General features: G+C 40.8%; 1 gene segment (V, D, J or C); it reads left to right on the plus strand.

The window, feature by feature from the left end:
* Positions 1-6,054: 6,054 nt before the first annotated feature.
* Positions 6,055-18,407, plus strand: part of LOC148000932 (T cell receptor alpha variable 22-like) — a 322,393-nt gene continuing 310,040 nt past the window's right edge. Inside the window, 1 exon segment of the V gene segment in view lies at positions 6,055-6,185. Coding sequence covers positions 6,134-6,185 — 52 coding nt within the window.

An 18,407-nucleotide genomic window follows, 5' to 3' on the forward strand; every position in this document is an offset into this window, starting at 1 on the left:
TGCATATGCATATTTTATATGCACCGTCTTCTCCCTGGTGTGTGTGATTCCACTATGGGAACATCAGAAATCGACTCTTTCATCCTAACATCTCCATGTCCTGCTGAGATGCAGGCAGGAGTCGCAGTGCTAGCACAGTAGTGCTCGCTGGCTCCAGGACAGAACTTTAGTTTCCTCTCCTTCTATCGGTGATGATTGTACAAGAAGATATTTTACTTCTATGAACACAGCCTAGGAGGGTGAATGCTTAGGAGTAAATAAAAGGAAAAAGGAAAAGTAAGAGGGAATTCTCAAGCTGTTGCTTGGCTTAGAAATGCAAGTGAGTAAACGCCATGTATCCGTGAGCACCTGAGTAGGATTGCAGCACACAGAAAGGTTGGGCAGGTGGCTGTGCTGAGAGGTAAGAACAGACGGATCCCTGTAGCCTGATACTCAACCATCAATAATGAACTCCAGGCATCAGTGAGAGAGCTTGTCTACAATATACAAGGTAGATAGCGTCAGAAAAATGACACCCAAGATTGACATCTGAGCTCCTCATGAATATGCACATATAGATAGCTAAACATATGCATACACACAGTATTATTATATTATATTATATTACATTATGTTATATCATATCATATTATATTAATCCCAGCACAGAGTTAATACCTACCTCAGTGGTTTATGTTCCCAAATGAAAGTCACCAAACAGCCTTTAGATTTTAATACGCCTTAAGCAGTACAATAACTGGATGACTGTCTATCCTCTATGCTGTTAGAATCTACCTCCTACCAATAACTCTGAGTTACAACTTACTAATTTCTATGTTCCATCTTGACTGCTTTTGACCAAATTGACCAGCCCGCTGGGTCATGTTCTCCTGGTCCCCTTATATGGTGGCACTGCTTCTCCCTCCTCACATTATTACCCCTCCATGGCAACTTCCATGTCGTCCTCCTTCCTCCTCCTGGTAGTTCCAAGCTCAGGAAGCCTAAACCACACCAATGTCTCTCCTTCCCAGCTATTGGCTACGGGCATCTTTATTTACCAATCAGAATTAACTGGGGGTATGCTCCCAGAAGCTACAGGCAGACCCTCTCGTCAAAACAATTTTGGTGGACCCAATTGGAATACAAGCTACACAGACACACACACACACACACACACACAAACACACACACACACACCTCTTCAGAATATGAGAAACAATATACAAGGTTTTTTGCCTATCTCTACATGTACACATGAGCATGCACATACATATATACATACATACATACATACATACATACATACATACATACATACACACACACATGTGATTGCATATACCCTGCACATTTAATTTGTGGCAAGCTTGCCACTGGACAAAGAAAAATGTTCTAATCATATCTACAGACTAAAATCTGTCCAAAAGAAAATGGATGCAGGGAAGTGGCTTGTTAAGCTCTGCCATTACAGGGAAGGCAACTCCTTCATAATCCCTGCTTCATAAAACATCTGTCAGACATACTGAGGCAGAAAATGGGTACTCCAATGCTGTAGAGCCAATTCTGGGGGCTGTCCAGCCAGTCTGCTTGTCTCTGCCATTTGTATAATGTTTGGAAGCTGAGTCCCTGCCTACCCAGGTAAAATTTATTCCTCACGTCTCTGATGAAATTGAAGACTATAAAGTTATAGTTTTACTATAAGCTTAAGTTGTTTAGGATATAAGATGATGATCTAGTCTAAGAAGGTCTTAGCATGGTAATGCTAGTTAGGATAAAAATATATTTAGATAAAGAACTCTAAGTATATCTATATAGGATGGATAATTTTACTTAGTTACCAAATTATATTTACTGGACCTTTAAATTGGGAATCTTCACTCTCTTCTATCCCTATTAGTCTTAGGTTTGATCTTCTCTTTGTGTCCTGTATTTCCTGGATGTTTTTGGTTAAGAGCTTTTTATGTTTTACATTATCTTTGATGGTTATGTCAATGTTTTCTATGGTATCTTCTGCCCCTGAGATTCTCTCTCTTATCTCTTGTATTTTGTGTGTGATGCTTGCATCTAGGACTCCTGACCTCTTCTTTAGGTTTTCTATCTCCAGGGTTGTCTGCCTTTGTGCTTCTTTATTGTTTCTATTTCCATTTTTAAATCCTGGATGGTTTTGTTCATTCCCTCCTCCTGTTTGGTTGTTTTTTCCTGTGATTGTTTAAGAGATCTTTCTGTTTCCTCTCTAAGGGCTTCTACTTGTTTACTTGTGTTGTCTTGTATTTCTTTACGGGAGTTATGCATATCCTTCTTAAAGTCCTCCATCATCATCATAAAATGTGATTTTATACCTAAATCTTGCTTTTCCAGTTTGTTTGGATATCCAGTATTTGCTTTGATGGGAGAAATGTGCTCTGACGGTGCCAAGTAGTCTTGGTTTCTGTTGCTTAGGTTTCTGGGCTTGCCTCTCGCCATCAGGTTGTCTCTGGTGTTAGCTTGTCTTGCTGTCTCTGAGTGGCTTGACCTTCCTGTAGTCCTGTGTGTCAGCACTCCTGTAGACCTGTTTTCTTTCAATCGGATCTGGGAACAAACTAGACGATTTCCTCTTGGATGGGAAATATGGGCAGAGAGTAGCCTACTCTGAATTCTCAGGAGTGTCTGCACTTCTTAGGATCCAGGTCCCTCCCACACGGGGCTTGGGTGAGGGGAGCTGTGTGACTAGTTCCGTTCAGTTCTGGGCGAAGGCTCAATCCAGCCTATCAATGAGCGTATTGGGTACCTGGAAGAGAATAGGGGGCAAGAGACACAAAGAAAGACACCAAGAGAAGAGTCTGATCAAGGAGACAATTTTATTTATCCCAAGGCTGAATTTATACCATAACAAGGGTAACAGAGGGAGGGGGGAAGTGTGACACATTTACACAGGCCAAGGACACAATATGTGTATGGTCAGGGAATGGACTGATATTGACAGGATGTCAGAAAGTTCACAGGTTTGTCATATTAGTCAGCAGGATGTTGGTTTTTCAGAAAGGTTACAGGTCATCACAGTGGGTGTCTTGACGTCAGATGTATTTCTTAGCAAGAGAAGTTTATCATATTATTATTCATCTTGACCACCAGATTTGTATTAGTCTTCTTCAGCTGGCTGGGGATTTTCCATGAACCCAGTCATACTTAAATCTAACTATAATAATAACATCACTAATGGAGGGCTTCAAGGGCATCGCTCCCAACACCAGCAGGTTTCTGCTGCTGACTGATCCTATACTCCTGTATTCAGAGGCGCTATGCAGTTTCATCTTGGGCCAGAGATGTGGGGAGATGTGGGCAGAAGTGGCGGTCTGTCGTGCGGTCTCAGGATTGTCTGCACTTCTGGGTGTTCAGCAATCTCCTCCAAGGGATTTGGGTGCAGGGAGATGTTGGGTCAGTTCAGTTCAGTCCTGAGATACTTATGTTCTTTTTAAAGGCATGGTTATTGTTATTTCATCTTTCTCCTTCTCCTTCTGTGTTGACATCCTTTCCTTTCCCAACTACCCTGCCTTTGTTTTTCCTATTTCTCCCATTAAATTTTGCTTGTCCTGCTCTTTCTTACTCTAGTGCTTCTCCCCAAACACATGCTCCCTTGTACCTTTCTGGTCTCTGTGGTTACACCAGGTTATTTACTTTATTTGAAAATTTGGAGCTAGGAACCTCTACCATTTCCTATGGAGTTAGGAATTCCGTGGCAGAATATGCGGCCTTTGTCTTTCCAAGCCTTGGTCAAGTCATTCATTATAATCATTTCTAATTCTATCGATCTACCTGCAAAGTGTATGATGCCATTTTTCTTTACATTGAAGAACATCCCATTATGAAGAACATTAGACACCACATTTTCATTATGCTCACTAGTTGAAGCACATTAGGGTGTTTCCATTCCCAACGTACTGTGAATAGAACAGCATAGAACACAGCTAAACAAGTATCTGGAGTAGGAAGTAGCATTCTTTGGACATATACCAAGAGGTGGCATTGGTAGGTCGTGTGATATATTTATCTTTAAATTTTTAAAGATTTTTCACACTAATATCCAGAGCAGCTTCATCTCCTCCAGCAATGAATGTGGGTTCCTTTCCCCATAGCCACCACTAGAAATTGCTGTCTGTTGTTTTTACTTGAGTGAGATGAAACTTCAAAGTTGTTTAAATTGCATTGCCCTGGTTGCTAAGGCTGATGAAAAAATTTCAGATATCTTTTAGCCATTTTTATTTCTTCTATTGAGTTCTCCATCTAGACACCCTTGTCCTCTGACTTCTGCATTTCCTTCACCAGGAAGCAAAGGGCTGAAGTAATGAGGCTTGTGAGGGTGGTCTGAAGTGACTTTGTTGGTTGTGTGGGTTCACTAGGGGGCACTGCAGGGTTCCTAGAAATTACTTTTTCTTAAGTTTCCCTGAGGTTTGAAGCACTGAGAAGTGACATAAGGACATAAGGACATCCACTCAGAAAGCAAGTAGTGGGGATGATGAAGTGTAGCTACCTAGCACTACAGCCATTAGCACTGGGTCATTCTGTATGAAAGCAGAGATAGCTAGAGCCTGTTTAAAGGACAAATCTCTGAACAGATTTAGACAAAATAGAAACTCCTCTATTATGAGGTTGGGCCCACAAGAGAAAAAAATCTCCACTGCTTTCTGTTTTTTAGTTTTACACCTAAAATTTCATAAAATCAAAGAGCTAGACATTAGTGTAATATCTTTTATATGATATGTAATAAATGTAATGTACGTGCTAAATTAGAACAAAAAATAGCTACTTCTAGAACAGAAAGTTGGTCAATTTAATGTATGAAAAACTAGAAGGAAGAGGGCCTTACTTAATCTGACCAGTCGTCTGTAGCCTGTTCTGAATCAGTTGTGTTTTCCTAATGAGCACAGCAAAAGAAGTCAAGAGTTAGAAAATAAATCAAGGTGAAAACACAGACATGCCTTGTTTTTCTTAAAACTGTGTTGGAAACATTTTCTATGCATAAGAATATTTTAATTGCAAGAAATTATTTTCATTTTGTGTAGCACATTGCACGCTGATTTGTTACATTGTGTAATTTAAGAGTCCTATCAGGGCTTCTCTAATTGGGTACAATGATCACACTTAAGGGTGGGCCCTACACTCAGCAGTAGAAGACCAATATGGAATGAATCCAGTGGTGTCCTTGTGTCATATTGCTTAATTTGCGCTCTCCTTCCTCCCTTCTTCCCTTCTTCCCTTCTTCCCTTCCTTCCTTCCTTCCTTCCTTCCTTCCTTCCTCCTTTCCTTCCTTCCTTCTTTCCTCCCTCCCTTCCTTCCTCCCTTCCTTCCTTCCTTCTTTCCTCCCTCCCTTCCTCCCTCCCTCCCTTCCTCCCTCCCTCCCTCCCTCCCTTCCTTCCTCCCTCCCTCCCTTCCTTCCTCCCTCCCTCCCTTCCTCCCTCCCTTCCTCCCTCCCTCCCTTCCTCCCTTCCTTCCTTCCTTCCTTCCTTCCTTCCTTCTTTCTTTTCTTTTTCTTGTTATACTGGTCTTTCATCTCTATTTTAGGGTTACATGCCTTGTGTTTTTATGTTTGTGTTTGTGTGTGTGTGTGTGTGTGTGTTTGTGATTCTTTCTTGTTGTTTTTATTTTAATTCTGTTTTAAGGGGTTTTTACTTGTTCCCCTGTTTGTTTGCTTTCTAAAGAGAGAAAAAAGAAAGGCCACAGAGTTAGGTGGGTGAGGAGGTGGAAAAGATCTTGGACGTGATGGAGGAGTGGAGACAATGACCAGATCATATTGTCTGGAAAAAATTCAGAACAACAAAAGGTCAAACAGTCTCGATAGGGTTCTGCAAGGCTCTGCTTTACACACTGAGCCATTAGGTTCCCCACTGGCATTCTTCATTAATGCATTCCCCTTCCTCACACATTTTCCCCAAACTCCTTATATTACACATTACATTAGAAACACAGTGTCCTGGGCTCTACATCAATGTACTCCACAGTCCTGGAGCAATGACAGTGCAGAGTCATGAGGTGGAGGTGGGTGGAGCTCCTTGTTCAGATGAATGAGGAAGCTCAGTGACTCAGAGAGAACCTGTAGTCTTCAGGCACAAGTTGTCTGGGCACAAGACTGACCCCCTCAGAGCTGGAGGGAAGACATGCCAGCAAGTGGACAGGGGCCATGGAGAGGAACCTGGGAGCTGTGCTGGGGATTCTGTGGGTGCAGATTTGCTGTAAGTTGTGCTAAGCCAGGTTCCTATTAGGGATTCTCCAGAAATGTCGGTGTGGAGGAGGAGAAAGTAGATGAAAATCTCCTGTGCATTCTTCCTCATGGGTGTTTCATGGGGTATTTGATTGATATGGGTGGATACCTCTCTTTAATTCTGATTTCTTTTTCTGTTTCCAACAGGGGTGAGAGGAGATGGGGTTGAGCAGAGTCCTTCAGCCTTGAGTCTTCATGAGGGAACCAGTTCTGTTCTGAGATGCAATTTTTCTATCACCACTACAATTGTGCAGTGGTTCCGACAGAATCCTAGGGGCAGCCTCATCAATCTGTTTTACCTGGTTCCAGGAACAAAGGAGAATGGGAGGTTAAACTCAACATTCAGTTCTAAGGAGCGCTACAGCACCCTGTACATCAGCAATGCCCAGCTGGAGGACTCAGGCACCTACCTCTGTGCAGGGCAGGCACAGTGCTCCCAGTGAGCCTGCAACCTTGCCACAAACTGCAGCTGTGTGTGAGACTGCAACCCCTGCCACAGGAAGACTCTGCAGGAGGCTTTGCACAGCTGTGGCTTCATCAGATCTCCACCAATCATAGAGAATGCATTAGGAAAAATAAAAATCTCACTGCAGAAACGCACAGTTAATTTCATACTGAATAATGTTGATTTGTAGAATGTTAAAAGCTCAGAAACATCAGTGATTAAAATATACACCGCATTTCATCAAATTCTTATGCTATTGTCATAAAATATAACCCCCTCTTAAATAGTGCTGAGTCATTTGGGTCATTTCCCAAAATGAGAACTGAGAGCAACTGTTTCCATCCTCTGTTTCGAGAGCACCACCAACTCTTCCAGCTAATCTGCTCAACATGAAGCTAATAAGAGTACTAATTCCTGAAGGTATAATAAATTAAGTCATCAAAAGGCAAGACAAACAAATCTTATTATTAAATCAAGACACCATTTCTATTGTTTTTACATTTTAAAAATATAATACATTTAATTATGTATTATAAAAAATATTTTGCTTTAGAAAGAATCAAAGCCAAAAGTTAAATTATAAATTACAGAGACCTTATTTGCAACTTTTATCACAGTCCTGCTTTTAGCAATGGATCTACCAAAATGTTTATATGTCATATAATAATATATTTTCATAAAGCATGTTGTATATCTATAAGTAGTATATCTATATATCTATATATATTTAAGTATACACATGCAAAACCTCATTAAAACAGTGCTTTCAAAATAAAAAGTGAAAACCTCCCCAATAACATACAATATTGGACAAATTATTTAATTAAATAATTAAATGTAATCTTAACAACTGATTTTCCCCACGTGTTGGCAGATTATATTGCACAGTTGAAAACACCTGCCTTGCCACTTTCTGTGAGGAACTGGAAACCATCCAGCCTTATGCATTCACGTATTGTCTGTCCATTGCTGTTTTCCCTTTACAACTGCAGCTGAGTGGCTACAATGGTGATGGATTGGCTGAAACCTTTTCTTTCTGGAGCTTCACAGATTGACTGACCCCATTGTGGTTCAGACAGCTTCCATCCCTATTGCAACTACATGCCTTTAAAATATAGACTTTTCTGAGCTTCTCAGACAATAAACAATTCCTAATTGCCAGTAAGATTTCTGTGAGCATAGCTAGAAGTGGTGTTACTAGAGTAATAGCCTTTACAGTAAGAATTATTGATTCAGTCATCTCAGAGAGTTCACAAATAGCAACCACCGTAAGCATAGATTCCTGGTAGGATATGGCTATTGAATTAGGTTAGATCTAAACATGGAATCATGGTCCAGAAATGTGGTACCCAGAACAGGCTTCCTAACTGATCCAATAGAGCTTTGTCCTAGTTCCATTCCTGATTAGCCTTGACTTGAAAGAGTTTGTCTCATAAACAAATGAGCTAGAGGACTACAGATAGCAATTTTAGATGTTTTCTAGACAAGATATAAAATGAACTTTTAATATTATTATTAATTTTAGTTTATTATTTAGGAATCTCACAGCATATGCCCTGACCATGCTCACCTCTCAATTGTCTCATACCCATGCCTTCTCCTCTTGACCTCCTCCCACATAAAAGAGGGGAAATGTCCCTTTTGTATGGTCCATTTCGTCACCAAAGCATCATCAAATTCCTAGTGGCAATACCCCAAAAAGAGAAAGAATCTTCCTCCTCCTGCATCCATGCCAAAAACCATCATCTGAAGAGAACTATGAGGTGTCTGGAGTTAGTTTTCCCATTCCTTACCCTCCCATACTGCAGTGCTTTGGGCCAGCTCTCCATCATCCATAGCTAGTGCCTCTGTGTGACTGCCACTAAGGGGAGGGGCCAACTCCTCCCGTAGTCTTGGGCAATAACATGGCTTCAGGCAGCACTGGCTTAGGTGGTAACATAGGTGAAGACATAACACTGACCTTGGTTATATCAGGACCAGTGACCAACTCATGGCCCTCAGTGACTGCATAGTCGAGGAACCTCAATGTGGTCTCCGGTGGTTTACATATACTGCTCACCTCAACATGGCTCCACGAGGGAGCAAAGCCCGAGAACTTCACCAAGGCATCAAGAAGTAGTACAGACTGTGTAAGTCCTCATGTTTCTCAGGCTTTGTTGCAGCCTGGCACAGCAGCATGGACCACCAACAGCAACATGGCATCCTGTGGAATCACAGACTACAGTGGTTCTTCAAGGAGGCTCAATTCAAAAAGTGAATCTTTCCTCATCTTGGGCCTCTGTCATTGCCTAGAACAAGGAGGTATCCTCCAGCCAGGGATTAGGCTTCTGTCTCCACCTCACTCCTGCAGAAACCATCACCTCTTGTTAAATCCACCATTTTCAGTTATGTATGTTGGGTCTGGAAAGGACATGGTCCAATCTGTCTACCAACAAGAAACAAGAGCTCCAATCTGTGTAACATGGGTACTTGGAGCAAGCAAGACACAGACTGAACAACTGTTATTCTATTTTTTATTGAAGATATATGGTTTTCATGTAATCTATCCTGACCAGAGCTTTGCTTCCGTCATCTCCTACCAGTACCTCCTCACCTCCCCACACATAGAACTCTACACCCTCCCTCTATTTTTAGAAAACAAGCAAGCAAATAAACATATCAGAATGGAACAAAAGAAACAATCAGAAAAAAAACACAACCAAGTAAGATGCATGAGAAGCACAAACACATGCAGAGACATGTGCACAAAAATCCATAAACACACAAATTTCAAAACCATCATGTACAAGAAAATGACAAATATGGTAAACAATGCCCAGACAGAACATCCTGAGAGGAGAAAATATTTCTGAAAATACTTTGAATTTATATGAGTTTGCCATCTACTTCTGGACATGAGGTTGCCTTCAAGTGTGGTTTATGTACACAGTCGAACTCTGTTGGAGAAAACTAAGTTTTTTGGTTTTTTTTGTTTTTCTGACATTGTCAATTGGAGACTTCTCGTTTAGGCCTGAGCATCATGCCCATTTCCTCCTGTCGTAAATGAAACTCTATCTGTATTTGATCTGTGCAGGCCGTGTGTAGGTTGCCGTTATTACTGAGTTCACATGTAAATCACTCTTAATGGTTCTAAAAGGCATTATTTCCTTATTGCCTTCCATGTCCACTGGATCTTACAATCTTTCTGCTTTTCTTCTATAAAATTACTTGAGGGAAGAAGTTCAATGAAAACATTCTATTTAGCACTGGAAGTTTCAGAATCTCTCATTTCTGTGCATTTTCCAGTCATGGACTTGTAGGTTTCTCTGTTTCCATCTACTACAGAGGATGCTTCCCTACTTATTTCCAAACAAGACAATGATCTCAGGCTATAGCAGAAGTCATTAGAAGTCATTATATTGATACATGCTTTAGGAGAACAATATGTGGTTTTCCCAGGGTCTATGCCCTATCTAGTTTGAGGTTTTTGTCCACCACAGAAGAATGAGGCACAGGTTCCTCCTCATGGAGTGGGCCTTAGTTCCATTCAGAGGTAGTCCAGTATCATTTGTGCCATTATTGCACTAGTGTACCATTTAGGCAGGTCAACATTGTAGGTCAAAGTGTTTAGAGCTGTGTTTGTGTTTATCTCTCTCCTCTGACAGTGTTCAGAGTCCTTTCCTATACCATGAACATTATTAATCCACAGGGCTGAAAACTCTAGTTAGGCAACAGCCTGACATTGCCATTTTTAATGGGATGTGTATGTATTGTCTTCAACAACAGTGTGTTACCATCAGTTTGTGGAGAGAAACCAATAGCCTTGAAAACTAGGAAATCGCTTGAGTTTTTTTAAATATTTCCATGGGGCACCTTTGGCTAACAACTCAGATGATACCCATTCTTGGAACTGGTGGATTCACTTGTTGGTAAGTGATGTCTACTTGGTTCTTTGTCTCCCTGTTATTTGATAATTTCATTTAGATTCCATTTACACATGCACACGCACACGCAGATGAATGTATTTATTAAGAAGCCTCCTCTGGGATTGGGGATTTAGCTCAGTGGTAGAGCACTTGCCTAGGAAGCGCAAGGCCCTGGGTTCGGTCCCCAGCTCCGAAAAAAAGAACCAAAAAAAAAAAAAAAAAAAAGAAGCCTCCTCTGTAGTAGGTTCCATATGACGTCTCAGTTGGAGCTTAGTTTCTCATCCTCTATCCCCTCCCTTATCCTCTCATCCCTCCTACTTTCTTTTAGTCCTCCTGTTCCATACTCACTCTGTCTCTTTTACTATCTATTCTATTTTTCCTCTACTCAGGAAAAATAATCCCTCTACCCTAATCACTATCTTATTCTGAACTTCTGTAGGAGTAAAGATTGTAGGAAGCCTATTGAAGACTTAAAAGCTAATATCCACATTTAAGCAAATACATACTATATTTGTTTTGGGGGTCTGGGTAACATGACTCAGGATGATTTTTTTCTAGTTTCAACCATTTACTTGTAAATTTCATAGCTCAATACTGAGTGATATTTCATTGTGTATATGTACCACATCTTCATTACCTATCCTGGGATCTAGGCTGCTCCCAATTTCTAGTTATTATGAATTGAAGAGCAGAAAACAAGTGTTTCTGTAGTAGGACAGAGTCCTATGAGGATGTGCCCAATGTGGGGTAGTTGAGTATTGAAATGCATCTAGTTCTGTCTTCCTGAAGAACATCGCACTTGGTTCCATAGTGGCTGTCAAAGTTAGCACTCTCTCCAGCAGTGGATAAGTGTTCCCTTTACACTACATTTTCACTCACATAAGGTATTTATTTTATTGATTTTGGTCCTTATTACTGATGTAAGGTGAAATCTCATAGAGGTTTTAATTCACATTTTTCCTGAGGTCTAAAGATGTTGAAATTTTCTTTGAATATTTTTCAGCCATTTGTGTTTTTTATTTTGAGAACATTCTGTTTAGATCATACCCAGTTTTACTTAGGTTGTTTCTTTTCCTGATGAGCAGTCTTTTTATTTTTTATTTATTTATATTAGATATAATTCCTTGTACTAGCTGGTTTTGTGTGTCAACTTGACACAAGCTGGAGTTATCACAGAGAAAGGAGCCTCCCTTGAGGAAATGAGGAAATGCCTCCATGAGATCCAGCTGTAAAGCATTTTCTCAATTAGTGATCAAGGGTGGGAGGGCCCATTCTGGGTGGTGCCATCCCTGGGCTGTGTTGTATAAGAAAGCAGGCTGAGCAAGCCAGGGGAACAAGCCAGTAAGCAGCATTCATCCATGGCCTCTGCATCAGCTCCTGCTTCCTGACCTGCTTGAGTTCTGCCCTGACTTCCTTTGGTGATGAACAGCAATGTGGAAGTGTAAGCTGAATAAACCCTTTCCTCCCCAATTTGCTTCTTGTGCATAATGTGTTTGCAGGAATAGAAACTCTGACTATGACAGTCCTATATCATATGCATAATTGATAGTGATAATTTCTCCTTCCATAAAGTCCCATATTGTTCAAATCATGGCCTATATACAAGTTTTTCAGTTTCATGAAGTTCCACTTATCAATTATTGTTTTTAGCAACTGTGCTATTGATGTCCTGATCAGAAGGTTTTTTTCCTGTACCAATGATTTCAAGACTATTCCACATTTCTCTGTTAGATTCAGAATATCTTTACATCTATTCATGTCCTTGTTCTATTTATACTTGAGTTTTATGGACTTAATGTCTGGTCTTTAATTATATTCCCTTGATCAACATGTCTGTTTTAATGCCAATACCATGCTCTTTTTCTGACAATAATTTTGTAGAACAACTCAAAATCCAGGATTGTGATATCACAAGCAGTTCTTTTATTGTTCTTGATTGTTTTAGCCATCTATGTTTTTGGTGTGTCATATGAAGCTGAAGTATTTTTCTACTTGTGTGAAGATTTCTGTTGGAATTTTGATGCAGATTGCATTGTATCTGTCAATTGCTTTTTGTTAGGATGGCCACTTTCACTATATTAATCCTGCCAACCAATAAGCCTGGGGTATCATATCTGATTTCTTCTATTTCTTCTGTGTTTTAAAACTGTTCTATATACACTTTTCATTTACATGTGTAGAGTTTATACAAGATATTTCTATATTTTTGAGACTATTGTGATATGTGTTGTTTCAATGATTTCTTTCTTAATGTGTTTGTTTTTACTATATGGAAGTCTACTGAGTTATACATGTTTCTTTTCTCTCTTGCTGCTTTGCTGAAAGTGTTATCAGCTGTAGGAGTTCCTAGGGGAGTCTTTAACATATAAAAATCATATAATTGTCAAGTAAAGATACTTGACTTCTTCCTTCCTTATTTGTGTCTTCTTGATCTTTAATTGTCTTATAACTCTAGCTAAGATTTCAATCACTAAATTGATTAAATGGACAACTTTGTATGGTTCCTGATTTTGGTGGAAATGCTTTAAAATTTGCTCCATTTAGGTTGATTCTTGGTTGTGAGTTTGCTGTATATTGATTCTTTATTTTGTTGAGCCATGTCCCTTGTGTCTAGTCTCTTCAGGACTTCTATTATGAAGTCATGTTTATAAAAGTATCTCTTATTCGCCAGATGTAATTGTAGTCTCTGGAGCTTACTGCCTGTGTATACTAGCCTCAGTCTAGTCCTGGAAGCGTGGGAGCATCTTCACAGAAGCGGGGCCAGGGGGAAGTATGGAGAAGGGGAAAGGGGGATAACATTTGAAATGTAAATAATAAAATATTCAAGAAATATAAAATTTAAAAAAAGAAAGGGGGTGGGGACACAGAACTGGGTTAGACTGGAAAGAACAGATAAATACAATCAAGCTTCATTGCATAACATTCTCTAAGAACGAATAAAATGAGAAAAGGTAGATAAATTTTATCAGAGGTGTATTTGAATGTGTATATTCTTTTATATATGCTCACCACACTAAATACCGTAGGATACAAATAGTTCAGTAGCACTAGTGATTTCAGGCATCCACTGGGGACTGGAGACCTGCCTCCTTTGTGGAGCTTCCAAGTTTCTTTACAATGTGCTCTCCTGATCTCTGTGGCACAGGTTGAAGGGAAATCAGCAGAGGGCGCTGCCGCTTCAGATGTGGTTAACATCTCATTCACATGGTTGTTTAAAAGGACAGACTCACTGTGCAGACAGAGGTCCTTGTCTCTGAGTGAGGAGTTTGAGGAGATTCTGCAGAGGACTTGCCCTGTGACCTTGGTGCACTCAAGGACCAAGTGTCATTTCTTCTATGAACATGCTTCCTGACACCTGCTCTGTTCTCGTGCTCCTCCTAATGCTCAGTAAGTTATGTTTAACTCTAAGGGTTAATGATGTCCTTTTCTTACAACTCTAGAAGTCTTTAGTGTTGCTTCTCAAATAAAAAAGTAATTCCTCTGTATTTATGCATTTATGTACTTATTTATTCATTTTTATTATTTATTTTCAGGAAGGAGCAATGGAGACTCAGTGACCCAGACAGAAGGCCTGGTCACTCTCACAGAGGGGTCGCCTGTGATGCTGAACTGTACCTTTCAGACTGCTTATTCAGATATTTCCCTGTTCTGGTATGTGCAATATCTCAATAAAGCTCCTGAGCTACTCCTGAGGAGCTCTACAGACAACAAGAGGACCGAGCACGAAGGGTTCCACGCCGCTCTCCATAAGAGCAGCCGCTCCTTCCGTCTGCAGAAGCCCTCAGCACAGCTGTCAGACTCTGCCCTGTACTACTGTGCTGTGGAGACACAGTGAGGGAGACGGCAGGGGAAGCTGCACATGAACCCAGGGTGCAGGAGGGCTGAGGAGAGGGAAGGCCGGGGGAGGGAGGCTATGTGCTTTGGCTAAGTGATTGTTTTCCTAGCTGTCTGAAAATACCTACAAATCACAGGTCAAATTCCTAGAAATGTAGGTATTTGTGGTTATTTTGACAAGATAGGATGGATGTCAGTGCTAGTAAGAACCCAGGTTTTGATCCCCAGAAATAGCGCCAGACCTCTCCCAGAAAATACCTCCAGGGAAACCCTACCATGGAACTTAGCTCTACCTGGCTGTCTTACAAAATTGAGTGATTTAAGTTTTCTAACAATCGTCTGTTATTACCCCGCGAATTTATGACAAATGAAGAACATAGACTCTAGCATTCAAAATCTGCTTCAGTCTCACTCCATACGTTATGTACATTTTTCCTCGCCTAGGTACATCTTTCAAAGATTCCCTCCTTATTCCCATCTCAGTTCTTGTCTTTTGTTGTGAAGAGACACCACAATCAAGACAATTTACAAAAAGGGCATTTAATTGAGGGTTTAATCACAGTATCAGAGGGTGACCATTATGATGGGGAGTGTAGCAGTCAGGCAGGCAGGCAGGCAGGCATGGCCCTGGAGCAGTAGCTAAGGGCTTACATCTTATAACAAGCAAGGGGCAGAGAGAGGGAGAACTGGGTCTGGTTTTGGCTTTGAGATTTCTAAGATCACCACCAATGACATGTTTCTCCTGACATGATCTCACCTCATGATCCTTCCTAAACAATCTACCATCTAAGAACAAAACATTCAGATATTTGAGCCTATTGGGGCCATTCTCATTCAAACCACCATACTCCGTGACAGTCTTCACTTAGTGAATGTGCTCATGAAATACAGCTGGTGGAGCTTTCAAGATGATGCCCGGAGAGGGAGCTCGTTCCCTCCCTTCCCAGTTCTACATCTTGTGAAGGAGGGAGCTTGTGTATCAAGAAAACTCTCCCTATTAATGACCACTCTCTTCCTCCATTGCACTTTGACTAAATCCTGATAATGTGGTGTAGCCACTCACCTGGGATTTGGGTTCTTTGATAATATGGGAAAGGAGAGAAAGGTTTTGAATCTTCTCAATTCTCTAAACAAAATATTAGTTTAAACTCAAATGCTCTGGTATTCATGTTTATCTCTTTCTAAAGAAAGAAAGACCTGAAATTTAAAAAATAAAAAAAACAAACTGTAATGTGTGTTAAGAAAGACTCAGTTTTCTGTACATAAAGAAGTGAATGTTATCTTACAGTTTATGTAGAAAAATGGAATGTCAAATTGTGTTTCTACTCCAAAAACTCTTACTAATGGCCCAGCATAGAACAGAGTCTCTCAGGTGAGAGCTTGTCAAGACTGGAATGAGTGCTAAATCTAATAAAAAATCCCAGTGTCAGGCAAGGGAACCCTCCTTTAAAGTTGTTGGTCAGGGGATTTCTAGAGTTTCTTCCAAATAAAATTGGTTACTACCACTGCCATTGATTGCCTCATAGAACATGAAGGTAAGACCATTTTGTTTAGGGCACCATGTACTTCAGACATAGGGCTTGGAGGAATATATAACTAGAACTGCCCTGAAGACTCCTCCCTGAGGTGAGTTCTCATAGTGTGCAGAGGTGCTCTGTAAGACTCCACTGGAGAAAAGCAATGAATAATCATACCAAAATGTAAAGTCTCTGAAAGAAAACAATGACCAACGTGTCAGGATATCCACAGGGTGTAATAGCAGCACTTCCACATTGGGAGAAGCTAACATATGCCTTACTGAACTTAAGGCACGTTCAGTAGGAGGGAACTTCAGCCTAAAACTCTAAACCTAGTAAACTCCCCATGGCTGAGAATGTCATAGACACTAAAGGAGAACCCACTCCAGCCGCTTTCCTAAATCAGTGTAGCTCCTAACTGTATTCAAATTATTTATAATTACACACAGAGACAAATGTAGTTTTCAGCCCTCATCAAGGAACTTTCGTTTTGAAGCAGATGAGGCCACTACAGCGATGACAACTGACCCGAATGCAGAGTGAATGGCTATGAGATGTCCAGTCCCAGTTGTGCTCCAGAGTCCCTTATCCAGATAGACTCCAGGTATAAGAAGTGCCAGTGGTGGGGTCACATGGCATAGTCTTGAGTTTTAAACTGTGTTTAAAAAGTACAACATTTTGAAGACTGTTCTTCACCAAATGCCCCTCAATTACAATTTCACCCACCAGGTGATGAGGAAGTGGCCATAAACATATTTTGGATCTGGCTCGGTTGCATGGCTGAGTCCACAGTCTCTCCATTGTAGATGCTGCCAACATCATTTCTCAGCTTTTAGCCAATGCTGGTTTACATTATGAGTATTTGCTTCCTGGTTCCTTAACTCAAATCAAAGTGGTTTATTTCCAGACAGTGTCTGGTGTTGGAACCTGTATCTCTCCCCCCTCCCTAACTGCTTCTAATATGCTTTTCTGCTCTCACTGTTCACTGCTTCGACACTTTGTGCTCTCTGACCTGTCTAAGGAGGATTTGTCCTTAGTGAGCTGCCTTTGCAAAAATTGCCTCACAGAATGGACCTGTTAAGGTTCTCAATGCCCTCATTTTGATTGATCACGCACACACGCGCGCGCGCGCGCACACACACACACACACTGGGGGAGGCAGGCAGGAGAAGAAGAGGGGGAGGGAGAGGGAGATTAACCCTTGCTAGACTGAGAATTGTGGTACTGGAACAGGAAGTCGATTCTCATAACCACTGCCCACTGGTGTCCATGCTCTGCATAGTTTCCTCCTGTAGGCAGGACTTACAGTATGGCAGGTGGCAATCCTAAGTTATGTTGAATTCATAAGAAAGGAAGGCACTACACAGGTAACTAAGGCTCTCATCACTTTACCATTTGTTGATGGGACTTAGAGTTCACCAAACTGAAGATTGTCTGTGCTGGACTTGTTATTTTAAATGTACTTTCACAATGTTTATTTGAATATATACTTCTAAATTCACTTATTCATATGGAAACACATGTGCAATATTCTTAGCTGCATAAATCACACATCTTTCTCCGCATTTTGATGACATATTCTAGAAATCTAGTAACTCCTCAGTTTCTGAATTCTGTGTTCCTGGCTTTTGTTTGAAATGAGTAAAGAAGCTGTGATTTTATCACTGTATAATATTTTTCTCCCATTTCATTTCATAACTTTATATTCTTCTTTTTAAAACCTATAAGCCTTACAGTTAGACACACATTACCCTTTCCATGTGGATGATTACCAATCCTCCTTATTCACCCTGGGAAGGCAGCAGGAACAGAGGAAAGTCCACAGCAGTTGGGAACTTCTCAGTTCTCAGTTGAGCCTCTTGAGGACACTCCTCTCTGCAAAATGAACGGTTTTGCCATAGATTACAGTCAACTCAAGGAAACCTCCCATCTCTGCCCTGCCCTGCCATCCCCTCTCATCTTAACTCACCTCTCCCCATAGCATATTTAGCTTTATACTACCTGTGCTTACTACCCTATTTTCTTACCAACTCATTCTTGTCTTACTACCCCATTTTAGTTTCCTGGCTTTGGGAGGGTGAATGGGATAATAGTGGGTTCTGGAACGAGTTGTAGGAGGTGTTGGGAGGTGGTGGTCATGAGTGTATTATGTTCGTGTATGAAATTACTGAATAATTATTTTTTAAAACCTCTTCCACTTTCAGTAAATGTTCCGACAGAACATTTGCTCTACCTTACACAGAGGGTAGAGGCAGGCCAAGGAAAAGAAAATGTCTCTTCTTAGTTGTTTCTTCAGTGTTATTAGGATGAAGGTTTCTAAAGCTCCTTCAGCTCAGAGCAACCTCTGTCTACCTCATCAAACTTTATTTGCTTCCTGGGAAGGAGTGAGCTGCTGTCTGCTCACCTTGTTGACCTTGTTGTGTACACGAAAGCTCAGAGAACCCTGTGAGTGTCACTGCCTCAGTAGGTGTTCTTCACAGAAAGAACAGTGT

Source organism: Rattus norvegicus, chromosome 15 (genome assembly GCF_021556685.1).
Source record: "Rattus norvegicus strain SHRSP/BbbUtx chromosome 15, alternate assembly SHRSP_T2T, whole genome shotgun sequence".
Taxonomy (NCBI): domain Eukaryota; kingdom Metazoa; phylum Chordata; class Mammalia; order Rodentia; family Muridae; genus Rattus; species Rattus norvegicus.